Genomic DNA, 15,214 nt, shown 5'->3' with positions numbered 1-15,214 from the left:
TAAAACTCAAAATGAATGCCATTCCTGTTTGCTGTCCTTTGGTGATATGTTTTTTTTTTCTGTTCTGCACAACAGAAAAATACTAAATGAATAACGATATCATACAATAAATGACACAACTCAGAAGCTTGTCTCGAACAAAGATAAATCTAACTACGTTTCTTAAAATTTTAATGAAGTCAATAATATAAATATATAACATGCATATATATGCAAACAGTGCCGTAACTAGCTTTTCATATATCCTGTGCAATAATTTTTTTGTTGTTTCACCTTTGTTTTGGAAAAAATATATTAAAAAATACGATAGAAATGGTCGGTTATTTTTTAATTTTAACAAAACGGAATTGGCGCTTACGGCGGAAAAATTTGAAATTTGAAAATGAAAACATAATACTGATAATTTTTTAATGCTCCATTTCAGAGGCCTCCTTCATCCTGAACCCTGTATCTGTGCACCTGTAGCACCTGCCTACTTATAGCATTATATTATTTCTCTTGAGAGAAGGCATATAACAATATATGAATGACATATATTAATATATACTATATATATTTAGTAAAGTTTATATTTTGGAGCAGTATACGGAAGTAACAAATGATATATTTAGTAAGATCAGATCAGTAATTATAACATTTTATTTGTCATCATTACTTTCCTGAAAGCAAATGAATGAAGAAACGTAAATATTTCTATTAGTGATGTAATGAATATTCGGCAACTATTCGGTATTCGGCCTATTCGGCCTATTTTTCGCTATTCGGCCGAACACCGAATATTTAATCACTATTCGGCCGAATACCGAATACCTAAAAACAGGAGTAAGAAATAACAAAAACACAGTAAATTAATCATTTTGGTATTTAGATTTAATGTTATCGGGTTAGTGTTGTTTGCTTAAATTTATTTATAACTTATAACATGCACAAAATAAAAAAAATATTAATATTAGTCACATGTATTCACAATTTATAATTACAAAGATCAACACACACCTATTCGTTCGAGAATCGTCGCACACATGTGAGGGTCTGACTCTGCCTACTCTTTTTAAGCGCTCGTCTTTGCTATTTCCTTTCTCTTTCCTTCCTCTTGGTGCCATATCAGATTCCTGACGTCGGCGACACCTGGCGTAGGTTAGTAAGTAGTTAGTAACGCGCCAAGGTGTTACTAGGCAAAGTTAATACCCAGAGTAGTTTCACGTTGCCTGCTCTGGGGCGCGATGTTACGCGAGGGGAAAGAATGCCTTCCGGGAGGACTTTTATGGGGAAGTGGCCTCCTATTTAGTCGTTATCGGAAAGGAGAAAACCCGGAAAACTTCAAGCAGCCAGCCTGTCCGATCGCGGCGCGAACCCACGACCGAACTCCCAGTGTTCAGGGTACTAAGACCACTCGGCCACTGGTGGGCAGTCCACATATGCCTATGCATAAATCATAATACACGCTCACGATACTTTCGATTCGTCACTTTTCCGTCGTAGTTTTTCCATTTTATAATTACGTGACTCATAGCCTGGTGATAACGGAGAAAAGAGACAGATAGGACGTCGATATAAGTCACAGTTATGATTTCAAAGATTCGAGACAGCTCGGTCCCAGGCTTTCGCCCGTGCACACTAAGTGACTTTCATTACAAGCATTTAGCTTTCCGAAGTCTATGACAACAATTGTTTGGCATAGACGGCCGCAAATTTCGCTCCAATAAGCTACTTCGACTTGTTCCATTATGTTATCAACTCAATTTCATATTTATTTTCACATTTTCACTTCGCGGTCCTTCTCTGTTCTTTTTCCGTTATTTATACGTGTAGGTCATTTCATTGTTATTCACATTTGATATCATCATTTATCGCATACTGTCATGACGCTCTTGTCTGTCCGCTACAACTGTCAAGAATTAACGCGATTGGCGAAGCGTAGTGACAGCGGGCCAATAGAGAGCGGGTCCTTGCCATAATGAGGTTTTCGCGCCAATTTTCGTACATGCGTTAATCGAGCCGAATAGTTTGGCCGAATATTCGGCTATTCGGCCACGCTCCTGGCCGAATATTCGGTATTCGGCCGAATATACTATTCGTTGCAACATTAATTTCTATTTAAAATAGGAAATTGAAACGTTTAAACATTTCTAAAGTAAATAACGAGATATCTTTAAAAGTGTTCTTCGTGGTTTTCCTGAGAAATGTACATTGTTTTCAAGATACTCCTATCTCTCAGAATATAAACTATTTAAAATATAGAGGAAAAGATGATATTATGGAACACTGCGGGTATTATGGAACCACCCCATTTCGAACTGATAATAAAGGAGAACTGTAGCGGATTGTGGCTGAACTGAACTAGGCAGACATCCATAGTAAGGGAAAACCCGTTTTACTTCAGTTAAACGGTTGTCCGTATTTAATCAACAAATCTTTTTTTTTTTTTTTTCAAAATTCGCAAGTTTTGAATGCTAAGTGAATTTAATTATTTTTAAAATATAAATCGTGTAGTTGTAGGTTCACTGGTGCATGATTCCGTTCCAGAGACTTAGGGGTACATATTAATCTGTGTGATGTTCACGTTTTTTAAATTTTGGTCTCGACAGACATAAGTTAATTCGAGATGGCGATGTGTGAAATAGGGACAGGTGCTTTTACAGTAATATGGAACTAAACTCTCTCTCTTTGCAAGCAGACATTCGTCGGGAGCAATTTGTGAAAAAGACACTAGGTAGAAAGTCAATTCTTCCTGAGAATATCGAAAAAGAGCTGCTGGAATATATATTGTTGATGGAGGTCGTATTTTTCTATTATAAAAGTGTTTTTGCGATAAAAGACATTGGAGTAAATAATTTTGTAATTATTTAACATTTTTTGTACTTTCCTATTTGTTTTTGGCTACATTAATGCAAATTTTGAAAATATACTGTAAGGTTCCATATTACCACCCGATTTTCTCTAAGCCTACTTTCTGACTTTTTGTATGGAAGCCTTCAAAAACCATACTTATAGTTACACTAGCGAAAAATCCAATTAGAAATATTTAGTTTAATAGTTACCATTACTTTTCGCATAAAAAATGTAGGTGTAGTTATGATACCTTGTTTACAATTCATTAAAATGTAATTGGGGTTCCATAATACCACCTTCTCCTCTACTTTTTTAAAATTTCAGTTATGTTATATTAAAACAGACATTATTAGAAGTTAAAATATTCAATAATATTATGTAGAACCAAAAATCTTGTTAAATTGCGTCCGATGGTATTTGTTGATCGCTGGTAGACTCTATTGTCTAATAATATAAAATTCAAGCTGTTATCCAACTAATTGATTATCTTGATCAATATCTTTTTTTCTTCAACAACCAGTCAATTTTAAAAAAGTATCTGCAAGACTCACTGAGCATGGATTATCATCCATGCTCAGTAAGTCTTGCAGACATTTATTCAAAACATCGTTAAAATTGTCAATTTGTACGGTTATTTGATCGTCCTTATCTATCGGATCAGAGGTCACTGGAAAGGTCAGGTGGTGGAAAAAGAAAGTGAGTTTTTTTTCCATTTCTGCATTAACTGCGTATTAGTTTAACTAATTAATCTAATTACCTAATTGTCCCCTCCAGAATCTCACAGTCAGCTTGTTCATGTTAATGTAGATGCCCTTGTTTCCATACGAGCATGGTGTGTAGGTTGTGTTCGTGTCTTTGATTGAGGATAACGATGGTTTGTATTATGGTGAAGACTTTTCGTGGTTTGAGTAGAGGGCCGTTAGGATACTTTCGAGTCTGTGTGTAAGAACGCCGATTGGGGGGGGAGATTTTTATTCCCTACCGTTGGGATGGTCTAAGGTCTTAGCGTATGTGGGTGGCGGTTTGTAAAGGCAGCAAAGACAAGTGTTTACAAAGGTAAACCGTTTATTCCGGACGATAATGCTTACATAATTTTTGTTGGCAAAGGTCCTAGTCTTGCGTTGTTGAGAATTTCGGCGATGATCCGGTGCGTCGTCATAGGGGCCCCTGGACAGTGTTGAGGAGAAAAAAAAGTTCGATGTCTCGAAAGTCGATGCACGAAAGATGAAGATACACGAATACAACAGAAGTATAGGTGGAAGTCTTGGTGGAAGTAGAAATCAAGTAGAAAAGTCCCGCTGTCCTTGAATTTTGCGTTTTTATAGGATTTTTGCGATCGACTCCTTGTCAATTGGATAGATCTTACATCACCGTTTTCCAATTGGCCATCCACCTGTCTCCAGGTGTAAATGGAGCTTCGTTAAGTTCGTGGAAAAGGTCGGCTGGAGATGGTTTATCCGACACCATCTTTTGGAATCCGATCGCGTTTAATTGTTGACTATGACACCTTCGCTCATCTAGTCATTTTTTTTATCTAGTTTCGTTTTGCTTTCTAAACTGCGTCTTAACTTTTAATATTTTACATTTTCTTCTTTTTACATCTAAAATTTGGTTTTTCGGTCAACTTTTGATGAGCGTCGACGTCAAAGTCGGGTGTCGCCGATTCGACACTTATATATTTACTTTCCTGACGATTTAACATAACAAATTTTTACATATCTTCCCTTTTTGGGGGAGGGCTATTTCCAGGGCTTCACATGTGCATATTATTACGTCTGTCATTTTGTCAGTGACACGTCGGATTGCCTCAGTGCCGGCCCGAGGCAAGTTTTAGGATGGAGCGAGATCCTATTACGGCGCCCCCCTTGGTTGCCCCTAATTTATACCCTTTAATTTTCTTTACCACTGAGCGCCCCCCTAAGGCTTAGCGCCCGGAGCGGCTGCTCTGTTCGCCCAATGGTAGGGCCGGCTCTGGATTGCCTGAAGAATTGCATATCCCTCCGCGGTAAAGATCGCAGCCTCTGGGTAGAGGGGTGTTGTGGCCGTGGCTCTGGTGTTTTGTTCGGTATCTGTATAAGCCACCAGCACGCTGTTGGTGTCTTTCTACCCGTCAGTTGCCACTATAGTGTTTATTCCTTACTGGGCTGCTCACTTCATGGTCTGTTGGATGCACACGTCTGGAAGGTTCTTGTGTATCAGTTACTTTTCTTTTGGTGCCGCCTTTTATTTAAATATCGAAAAACTATCAATTATGTAAATTATGGCTGCATAAAAATAGAGCATAACAATTAGAATTTAACAAAATGTTTGGGAATTATACATTTTTAAGAACATAAATGTTCTTAAAAATGTATAATTCCCAATGTTTTTTACATTTCAAATTTGTGGTGTATTTTTTTTACATCTCAAATTCTCTGTTTTTTACATCTCAAATTTGTGGTGTATTGCCCGTTACATCATACCTTTCCTGATAACAAAAGTCATGCCTCCATTCAGGAAAAAATCTTTTAAATTCACTTGACTTCAGGTCTAGATCGGAAGTTCGAGTATATATCGGGACCTCCTGCACTCAAGCTTTCAAAATCTTGTCTTGACTTACATCTAACACCATTCTCGAGATTAAGAACGGACGGAAAAACAGACTAGCAAATGACTGTGGGAATTTATAGGTCTAGTTTTTTCATATTGCAGCCTAATTTATATGTAATGCTTTTCGTTAAAAAATTAAAAAAATAAGTGAATACAGTAGACCCTACAAAACGTGTTCATGTAATACGGATTCGTATATAACGGCGAAAAAATTGCGATCGTATTCGTATAAACACGCTAAAAGAGACTCATATAATACGGTAAAAAGGGTCATCACCGACTCGTGTCACGACAGGATTGGTCGAATCTAGTCCAATAACGGATATTGCACAAACAGTCGAGTTTAAACGAGCAGAGGACCTACTAAAAACCATTTATTTAACGGCCATAAAAATTATATTTATATTAATGATGTTGCCAAAGTTCAGCGAATTTTTCGCAGAAAAATAACACCAGAAAACACGCGCCCGCCGTTCGATGGTCCGCTCCACGACGAAAACAAGCTTAAGCAATGGCGTCGTCGAACGGTGCATACTCGGTAAGTAATCCTACAAATTTTTTGTTTATAGCATAGTTTATATGGATTATTCCCCAAAAAAATTATACGTTTTGGAAATGTTGAGCCAAATTAGTCTAGAATCGATTAATTTTATGGAAGAAAACCTTTCAAATAGCCGTAGTCCCTAAACTGCATACGTCCAGGCTGTGATTGGCTCATGTATTTAAGTGATCGTAAAACACGAATTGATATAAAGTGGAATGTATCTACTGTATTATAGGGTGATCTACTGTATTTAAAAATAATCAGAGAACGTATTTGTTAATATAGTGCTACAAGAATTATTTAGATTTTTTATAATATATTTATTTTAATATAAAGTTTGTAAAAATAAAATCGCACAAATCAATTCAAATTCATTAGTAAATTTATGTAAAAGAAAAATTGCATTGTTTTAAGTGTTCCACATTACAATCATCAAATAAACAGAATTTAACATAAAATTTAATAAAAACATTAAGATTTCGTAATTAGTAATTATGTATATTGTAAAATATACAAATATGATATTTAAAATGAATCTGTAATTTCACAAATTTATAATGAAGACAGTGCACTTACAATGAAATTATCCTTTTTATTTTGTATATTTATTTTCAACATTTGGATCAAAAATCAAAGACATATTACAGCCATAAAAACAAAACAAAATTACTCATTTTCCTTAAGAACGTCATACAATTAAAAGAAACAAGAAATAAATGGTAAAAGTTTACAATCATCATCATCATCTTCATTTGATATTATGTAATTATATATTATATTAAGAGATTAAAAATAATTAATATTAAGACTGATACAGTCTAAAATTTGGTTTATCCATTTTGAATTAATAATACATTCATTTCTAATTACAGTTTAAGATTTAATAATTTGAAACATTTTTAAACAGATCCAATATGATAAGATAATTATTTAAGTTTTTTACAAGAAAACAAATTTTTTGACAAAATATGTACATTTAATGCAGTTATACTGTAAGTAGTGCCTTATTCAGATATCATGGCTTTATAACGAGTAAAAACTTCATCAATATCCACGTAACATCCCTGAAGATGCCTATAATAATATATATATATATTATATACATTTGGAATAATTAGAACAAATAATGATTTTTCAAAATTTTCAGATAAATTTCTATAAATACCTTGTAACTTTTGTTGGATCGAAACTGGTACGACCATGTAGGACACGTCTATTATTAAATGCAACCAGATCTCCAGGAACCATGTGAAACGATAACTGGCAACTCTCTTCACGCATTTTATTTGCCATCAATCTAAATAACAATCAATAGTTAGTTTTATGAATACCAAAAGGTAATCTTCTGTTACATTAAAAAAACAGCATACTGATAAGCATGATAGAAGGGCATGACCAAATGAGATGGTATTTGTAAAGGTGCCATGGTTCGGTTGTTATAATGAATTTCTTGAACTTCTCCATCATTGTCAACGCATATGACAGGTATTGTCTGGCTATAGTTCATCTAAAATGATTTTAATAAGCAATAAATATTTAATTTTTAAGACTTTAATATATTAAATTATTGAGAAATTTGAAAAAGGCATTCAAAAAGTCTCTCAGTCTCCTTAAAAGTCATAAATACAGTTTCTAAATTCTAACAAAAAAATTTCTAACAAATTCTAACAAAAATTTGTTGGCAGTTTAATTTCAAATATATACAATAGACTATATTGTAATGTGTGGTCCTGGAATTAATTCGTAAAGGAATCTAACACGGACAAAATGTTCACAACACACAATATACAGTTTGATGTTCTAGATCAGGGGTGGAGAACCTATGGTACATGTGCCCAAAGTGGCACGTAAGGAGAAATCATCTGGCACATAATGTATCATATGATTTCAATTTACCTTCTATCTTTTTCAATCATCCTATCAGTTTATCACCTAATCATCCTTTTTCAATCAGCTTTTGTACATTTATTCGAATTAAAGCATATTCATTTAATTTGCCAAAGTTTCAGACTTCAAATAACGATATCGTTATTCAAAGTCTAAAACTTTAGCATCATAAACATCTTTAAAGCTAGGAATGCTTGTTATATGGCATGCAGGATCAAGAAGTTTTGCCATATCTGTTCTAGACTTTTCTAGCATCTGTTCAACACTTCAACTTAAGACACTGAGCAGACAATCGTTACTGGCTTTCAATACAAATACCCATGCCACAGACAGATAAACTATTATCAATTAAATTTAATCAATGCAACCAACTTCCTTCTGCCAGCAATGTGCTCAAAAACCCCCAAACATTTTCATAATTTGCACAAACACCCACCAACTTAAATTTCAAACCCTAGAGCAGTGATTCTCAACCAGTGTGCTGTGAGATTTTTGAAGTGTGCCACCACTGCAAATATCCATACATAAGCGACGTCAGACAAGTAGTTTAATTGGTTCTACCTTTCTAGGGCACGTTTGGAAATTGTAACCAGTGTTACCTGTAACTGCCAGTAGTTACTAAAATGGTTATTTAGGTCACATTTTCTAAACAACTGTGTTTAAAAATCAACTGTGTTATGACGTCACCGGTTGTCCTGCGGTACTTACCAAAGTAACCGTGTGTGCCGCCAAATTTTTAAATTATTAAAAGTGTACTGTGACAAAAAAGGTTGAGAATCACTGCCCTAGAGTAGAGATGAAGGATTTTATCTTCCAACTTTAGAATATGCTTCATGTTAATGCTATTAACTAAAATCATTACAAAATTTTAAAATTCTTATTTTATGAAAGTAATATAAAACATCACTATTATAATAATTACATTTCCTCTACTTTATTATTTATTTTTGCTATAATGCAAGGCTATTTTTTCTATGTAACAAATTTATTAGATTTCTAATTTATTCTTTCTATTCACAAAACTTGATTTAAGCCGAAATTATTTCAAAAATTTATTTCACTCAAGTCAGTCTTTACTGGTTGAAAAATGAAATATAAATATAAATTGATTATCCAAATGTTAAAAATTACTCTTAAAAATTTTTTCCATAATTGTACTATGCCATTTATTTTTATTAAACATTTTAATGTAGAATATAGTATTATTTTGCAAAATTCATATAGATTAATGCAGCTCTTGATTTTTTTTCATTAAAGTTATAAATTGTTGAATGCGAAAAGTCAATTCACTTAGATTTGAGTCATTTTGAGAAAACTAAACTACAATATTAACCTCATTATAATGAAAATTTAGTTTTGTATAAAATATGTTTGAGTATAAATGAATATAACACTCAATGACTATTAAAGTAACATATAATAGAAATAAAATCATATTTCATACATTTAGGAGTCAAAAAAAAAAAAAAAGTTTTGAACTACTTCATATTTAAAAAAGTTAAAAAATATCTTTTTCATACCTATATTTTAAAGGACAACCAATTTATCTTTTACACTGAAAAATTTTCCTATTATCTCATTGAGGAAATTTAATTGCTTGAGAAAAAGAAATCAGTTAAATATCAGTTAATAAATTTTATTGACTAACTGATTGTCTTTAAGCTTTGGAGTTGTTTGTTGAAATTAAAGTGGCATTTATGAATTGAATGTTATCAATAAATAATGCAATACTGCACAGAATGACAGAATTAATTAATTGCAAAGCAATTGGCTTTAATATTTGGTTAAATGTGAACTTTCTGGAAAAGCACTATCAAGAAAAATGTTCCATGATGATGCTTTCTCAAGTAAGTTGTAGCCAATAAATTGAAGAAAAAAAAATTTGTGTATCATAAAACCATTTTGTGCATATTTGGCCTAGATGGCATTTTATATATTCATGTTTCTGTTAATTCATGTAAATAAAATTGAATTTAAATTAGATAAATATTTTCTAAAATGCACACAATAATACTCACAGAATGACTTTTTATGGCAAATTTAACAGGTGTTGAAGAAAGTATATGAAAAGCAGCAGGATGAACATCTCTTAACCAATTGGCAATATAAAAACCATCAACAAAGAAAGACTTTCCACCTACACCTGTTCCATTTTCCTTAGGATCATTTGCCTTCAAACAATGTAACATTTGTAACCCTGCCAAGATAAAATTTATTATAAAAAGGTATAAATAAATTTGGATCAGCACTACCTGTACAACCAATATCCAAAAAGTATATATAAATAAAAAACTACATGAAAGTGCTTTGAATAAATTTCAATCCTCTAAAATTTTCTTATTCACATATTATTGTTAGTTTTAATATTTTTTTATTATTATAAGATTAAATTATTAAAAATTATATTTTATTTAAACAATCATAATAACTGTGCTAAAAATATCATTTTTAAGCATAAATAAAGTCTTTGTTATTGATAAAAACATGATCAATCCAGTAACCATTCATTATAAATCATTCAAACTGTTATATTTTGATTTGCAAGCAGATATTTGAAAAATTATGATTTACTTAAATTACATCTATAAAATGGATGTAGAAAATTATGTAGCATTATTCATATTACACTGAGAATATTTTCAGTAATGCAATAAAATCAGATAAAAATACAATATAATCATCTATATTTATGTCTTTAAATGAAGCCTTTTTTGCATGTCAAAATACATACTGCTGAGGAAAAATAACATTTCTATTAAATTGCATTGCACATGAACATCTTTTGCTCCTACTTGCCAAAACAAGTAGGAGCAAATCTTAGGGTTTTGGTGTATTTCTGGAATATTAACTTTAACAAGATCCAAGAATTAATTTTTGGTAACTGACATATGCTGTTTTTCTCAAACTTTATTCTCACAGTTTTTTACATGAAAAAGTTTGCATGTGTCATTTCTGAGTCCTTTCAGCCACTGCTGTTGTCTTCCTCTTCAATGTCCACATATTTTTTATTACCTGTAATACTTGACAGATTTTCATAGAACTTATTATTTTCTGTCTTCTATAGGAAAGTTGACAGCTTCAGGAAATCCACAAGTTTCTTGTCTCATATAGACACTGGATCTTTATAGGGTTATGGCAGGGTCAACTCATTGATCCACTTCCAGATGCTTCTAATTAGAATATTTTCGTATGACCCAGAATGTGTGTCACAAATTTGAATAGTCTCTTGATCTTCACCGACTTATAATCCTTGCTGATTTGAGATTCGATTTTTACTTAATCAACTACAATCAGGAGCCAAGAAATGCTTTCTTGTTTCCTTCCTTTGGTGATTTGTGTGGCAAATTACACAAACTTCAGCCTCTCAAATAATGTCTTCTTTCCTCCTCTTTCTTGGCTGCAAACACTTGCCAATATGAGACATCTACAAATTATGATGAGGTTACTTTTAACTTTACTTTTAACTTTATATACCAGAATACCTTTCAATGTAGTTGACCATCTTGTAAGTCAACCTGTTCACAAAAACAGCAGATGTTCTTGACAATTACTGGTTTATTTTATTTTTTGAATAAACCTTGACGTTAACAGCTGACATGTTTTGTAAAACCTGAAAATCTTTCATGTAAAATATTTCTGTTGGCATTTGTTGTTGAAACATAATACTTTATGGGTAAGTTACCCACCATTAGGGTTGCCAGATGCAATGAAAAACCCATTTTTGACCAATTTTGGCATGTGTTATTTTTGCAAAAAAGGCCACAAATATATACTGTTACAAATCATTAATGAGGATAAATAGTATGGATGATCTAGCCACTATGGTTACTCAACTTAATTAATGCACTTTTTAACAAGCAATCATTTATTGTGACATTGTCACAATGCTGGGCTGCAATTTTTAATCATATTCTTAATTTATTTAATTTAAATTATATGCTCTCCATCTCAAATTAGTAGTGGCTTACTCCTGTACATCATATTTTTCCTGCTAGCAATAAAGTTGTGCTAGTTATCTATGTAACTTCTTTCAGGGAAAAATTTCTTAATTGAAATATCACAACTTCCGGTTTGTATTGGAAGTTCATTTACAGTTAATCGAAGCCTCCTGCCCAAAGGTTTCCCTATTTGGTCTTTTCTTTCATCTATCTAATTCTGTTCTTGAGATTAAGGAAAGACAGACATGCAGATGGATGAATGACAGTGGGAATTTATAGGTCTACAATTTTTTCAAATTGCAGCCCAACAATTGTAATTTGAATAATGCAAAATGGTTTTGACCTGGCTGAAATGCCTTTAGCTATTCTCAGGCATTCCACCTTCCACTGCCTATGCATCAGGAAGGCCTGCTAACCAAGTGAAAAACATTTGCATTATTCAAATTTCACTAATATTAAAAAGATGCATTAAGCAAACTGAGGATAAGTAGAACAAATTCTAATATACACAGTCCAGTCACATTAATGTGACCACCTGTCAAAAGCCAGAATGGTCCACAAGGACAGATGCATACTTCTGTTGATCAATCATGCCTTCCACAATGATGAGTGCACCTGGAGAATGCCACGAAAACATTCCCCAGACCATAATGCTCCCTCCTCCAGCTTGGACCCTTGCAGCAATTGTAGGGTGTTTGCTTTCAGATGCCTCACGCTGTATATGCCAACGTCCATCTGTCTGATAGAGCACAAAACGTGATTCATCGGAAAAAGCCACCTGTCGCCACTCAGTGGACGTCCAGTTGCTATACTGGTGTGCAAATTTCAGCCTTCGTTGCTGATGAACAGGAGTCAGCATAGGTGCTTTAACCAGGCATCTGCTGCAAAGGCCCATATGAAGCAACATTCGCTGAACTGTCGTTGAGGATACACTTTTGGTAGCTCATTGGTTCATCTGGGCGGTCAGTTGGTCAATGGTTGCACGTCTGTTTGCTTGAACGTATCTCCACAGCTGTCGTTCACCTCTGTCGTCTTTGGCCTGTGGTGCACCACATTTGCCATGTTGCTGATTTTGGATAGTGCCATTTTGCAATGCACAATATACTTTTACCACAGTGACAAACAAACAGTTTACAAAATTAGCTGTTTCGAAAATGCTTCCACCCTTGGCCCAGAAACCAATGATCATGCCCTTTTGGACATCAGATAAATTGCGTCTTACATCCATTATGNCATCTGGGCGGTCAGTTGGTCAATGGTTGCACGTCTGTTTGCTTGAACGTATCTCCACAGCTGTCGTTCACCTCTGTCGTCTTTGGCCTGTGGTGCACCACATTTGCCACGTCGCTGATTTTGGATAGTGCCATTTTGGGCACTATCCAAATTTTATACTTTAACCATGGCGACATGCAAACAGTTTACAAAATTAGCAGTTTCAGAAATGCTTCCACTCTTGGCCGAAAGCCAATGATCATGCCCTTTTGGACGTCGGATAAATTGCGTCATACATCCATTATGCCAACGATTGCAATGTGTTTCGCTTACCTCAGATACCCTTTATATACCCTTAACTGCAATGTGTTGCTACCTGCCACCTGTGATTAGTTATTTCACATTGATATCGACAGTAAGGAGTGGTTACATTAATGTGACTGGACTATGTATAATTCATTCAAATTTCAAATTTTAATTTTCTTATGAAATTATTTTATTTCATCGATTTAATCTTCAGATTTCTAATGTATGAAAAACTGCTGCAAAAATATAGTATAAAATTATGAAATGTTTTTATGCATCAAAAATAGGGATTTTATTCATTTCTAACATTTCCTTAAAACCCTAAAATACTCTCATAATGCAAATTTAAATGAATTTTATGCTTTATTTTTATTCATTATTCTTAAATTCTTGTACTAAAATTTGTTTTTGAGAAAAATAATTATCTTCTGTGTTATTCATTTCAATTTTTATTTTATATTTAAATTATAAAAGAAATAACACCATAAATAATTTAGACAAAACATTATCACCAAAATAACCCCATAAAGAAATAGATCAAACATCTTCAAATTTTTTGACAGACCATCTTAAGGTATCAAACTGTATGATGGAACATGGAAATGTTAACTTTTAAAATAAATGTACAATAATTTGAAAATAATGTGAGCCGCCGGGGAGGTTGGGAAGTCCTCTCCTTCCGGCCACAGGTCGGTGACCGACTTTCTTGTCAAGCATGGCGTTTTGTTCAGTTATACGTTATGCGAGTGGAGGAGAGTCGGAGGGGTCGACGATAAGACGGCTATGTCGAGTAAAGACACCATTTAAAAACAAAACAAGAGTTTATTACAATCATCTATGGAAAAATTTACAAATGTAATTACTCTAAGTTCCATTATATCAACCTATCCTGCTACTACACGGATAGTGGAGAGAGAGAGTTTACAAATATGCGTTCATACCTCTTTGCATATACTAGTGGGATATTTTCCCGTGATGTCGTCCAAATGGATTCTGAGCAGTGACACAAGTGAGGTCTGTGATGGGGAAGGCAATGTCCGACTTCGACATTTGGCAATTCCTCCGAGAGGGGAAGAAGGATGGCTTTTATACTTTTTGTGGTGGGAAAATTAGTCAGATGATCAATTGTTTTAGCAGGTTTGGGGTTAAAGGTGGTGATAGAATGGCAACAATATGACTAATTTTGCCTGTAAGTGTAAACTATGCATGGATTCCTCGTGAGAATGTTTATATTAAGACAAATTCCCACGGTCTCTATATTATTTCAATTTTGTAGGTACAAAATAAATTTATTTAAAAATTAACTAAATTTTGACTCTCACAATAATACTTAAACACATAAAAAGAAGGTTGACTAACAATATTCTATATATTCTTCACAATTCTTAGACAGATGAACAATCAAGGTGCTTACTTTGCCTAATTGTGCATTATTTGTTAAACTCTTCTAAATCAATTCCACATTGCTAATTAAAATAAAATGATCCGACTTATAATCCTTGCTGATTTGAGATTCGATTTTTACTTAATCAACTACAATCAGGAGCCAAGAAATGCTTTCTTGTTTCCTTCCTTTGGTGATTTGTGTGGCAAATTACACAAACTTCAGCCTCTCAAATAATGTCTTCTTTCCTCCTCTTTCTTGGCTGCAAACACTTGCCAATATGAGACATCTACAAATTATGATGAGGTTACTTTTAACTTTATATACCAGAATACCTTTCAATGTAGCTGACCATCTTGTAAGTCAACCTGTTCACAAAAACAGCAGATGTTCTTGACAATTACTGGTTTATTTTATTTTTTGAATAAACCTTGACGTTAACAGCTGACATGTTTTGTAAAACCTGAAAATCTTTCATGTAAAATATTTCTGTTGGCATTTGTTGTTGAAACATAATACTTT

At 33.5% G+C, this 15,214-nt stretch overlaps 1 protein-coding gene across 1 annotated transcript in view; it reads right to left on the bottom strand.

Annotated features, from left to right (window-relative positions):
* Positions 1-6,542: 6,542 nt before the first annotated feature.
* Positions 6,543-15,214, bottom strand: part of LOC111633481 — a 34,140-nt gene continuing 25,468 nt past the window's right edge. The window contains exons 4-8 of the mRNA XM_023378062.1: positions 12,385-12,668; positions 9,871-10,049; positions 7,336-7,472; positions 7,131-7,262; positions 6,543-7,039 (exon numbers count right to left, since the gene is read on the bottom strand). Of these exons, the coding sequence (XP_023233830.1) occupies positions 6,970-7,039; positions 7,131-7,262; positions 7,336-7,472; positions 9,871-10,049; positions 12,385-12,668 (802 nt within the window). The 3' untranslated portion in view covers positions 6,543-6,969. The remainder of the gene's footprint in view (positions 7,040-7,130; positions 7,263-7,335; positions 7,473-9,870; positions 10,050-12,384; positions 12,669-15,214) is intronic.

This window comes from Centruroides sculpturatus, unplaced genomic scaffold (genome assembly GCF_000671375.1).
Source record: "Centruroides sculpturatus isolate CEXI.00-Female unplaced genomic scaffold, Cexi_2.0 scaffold618, whole genome shotgun sequence".
Taxonomy (NCBI): domain Eukaryota; kingdom Metazoa; phylum Arthropoda; class Arachnida; order Scorpiones; family Buthidae; genus Centruroides; species Centruroides sculpturatus.
The sequence above is the reverse complement of the archived record's forward strand: the minus strand, read 5'-3'. Positions and strand labels throughout refer to the sequence as shown.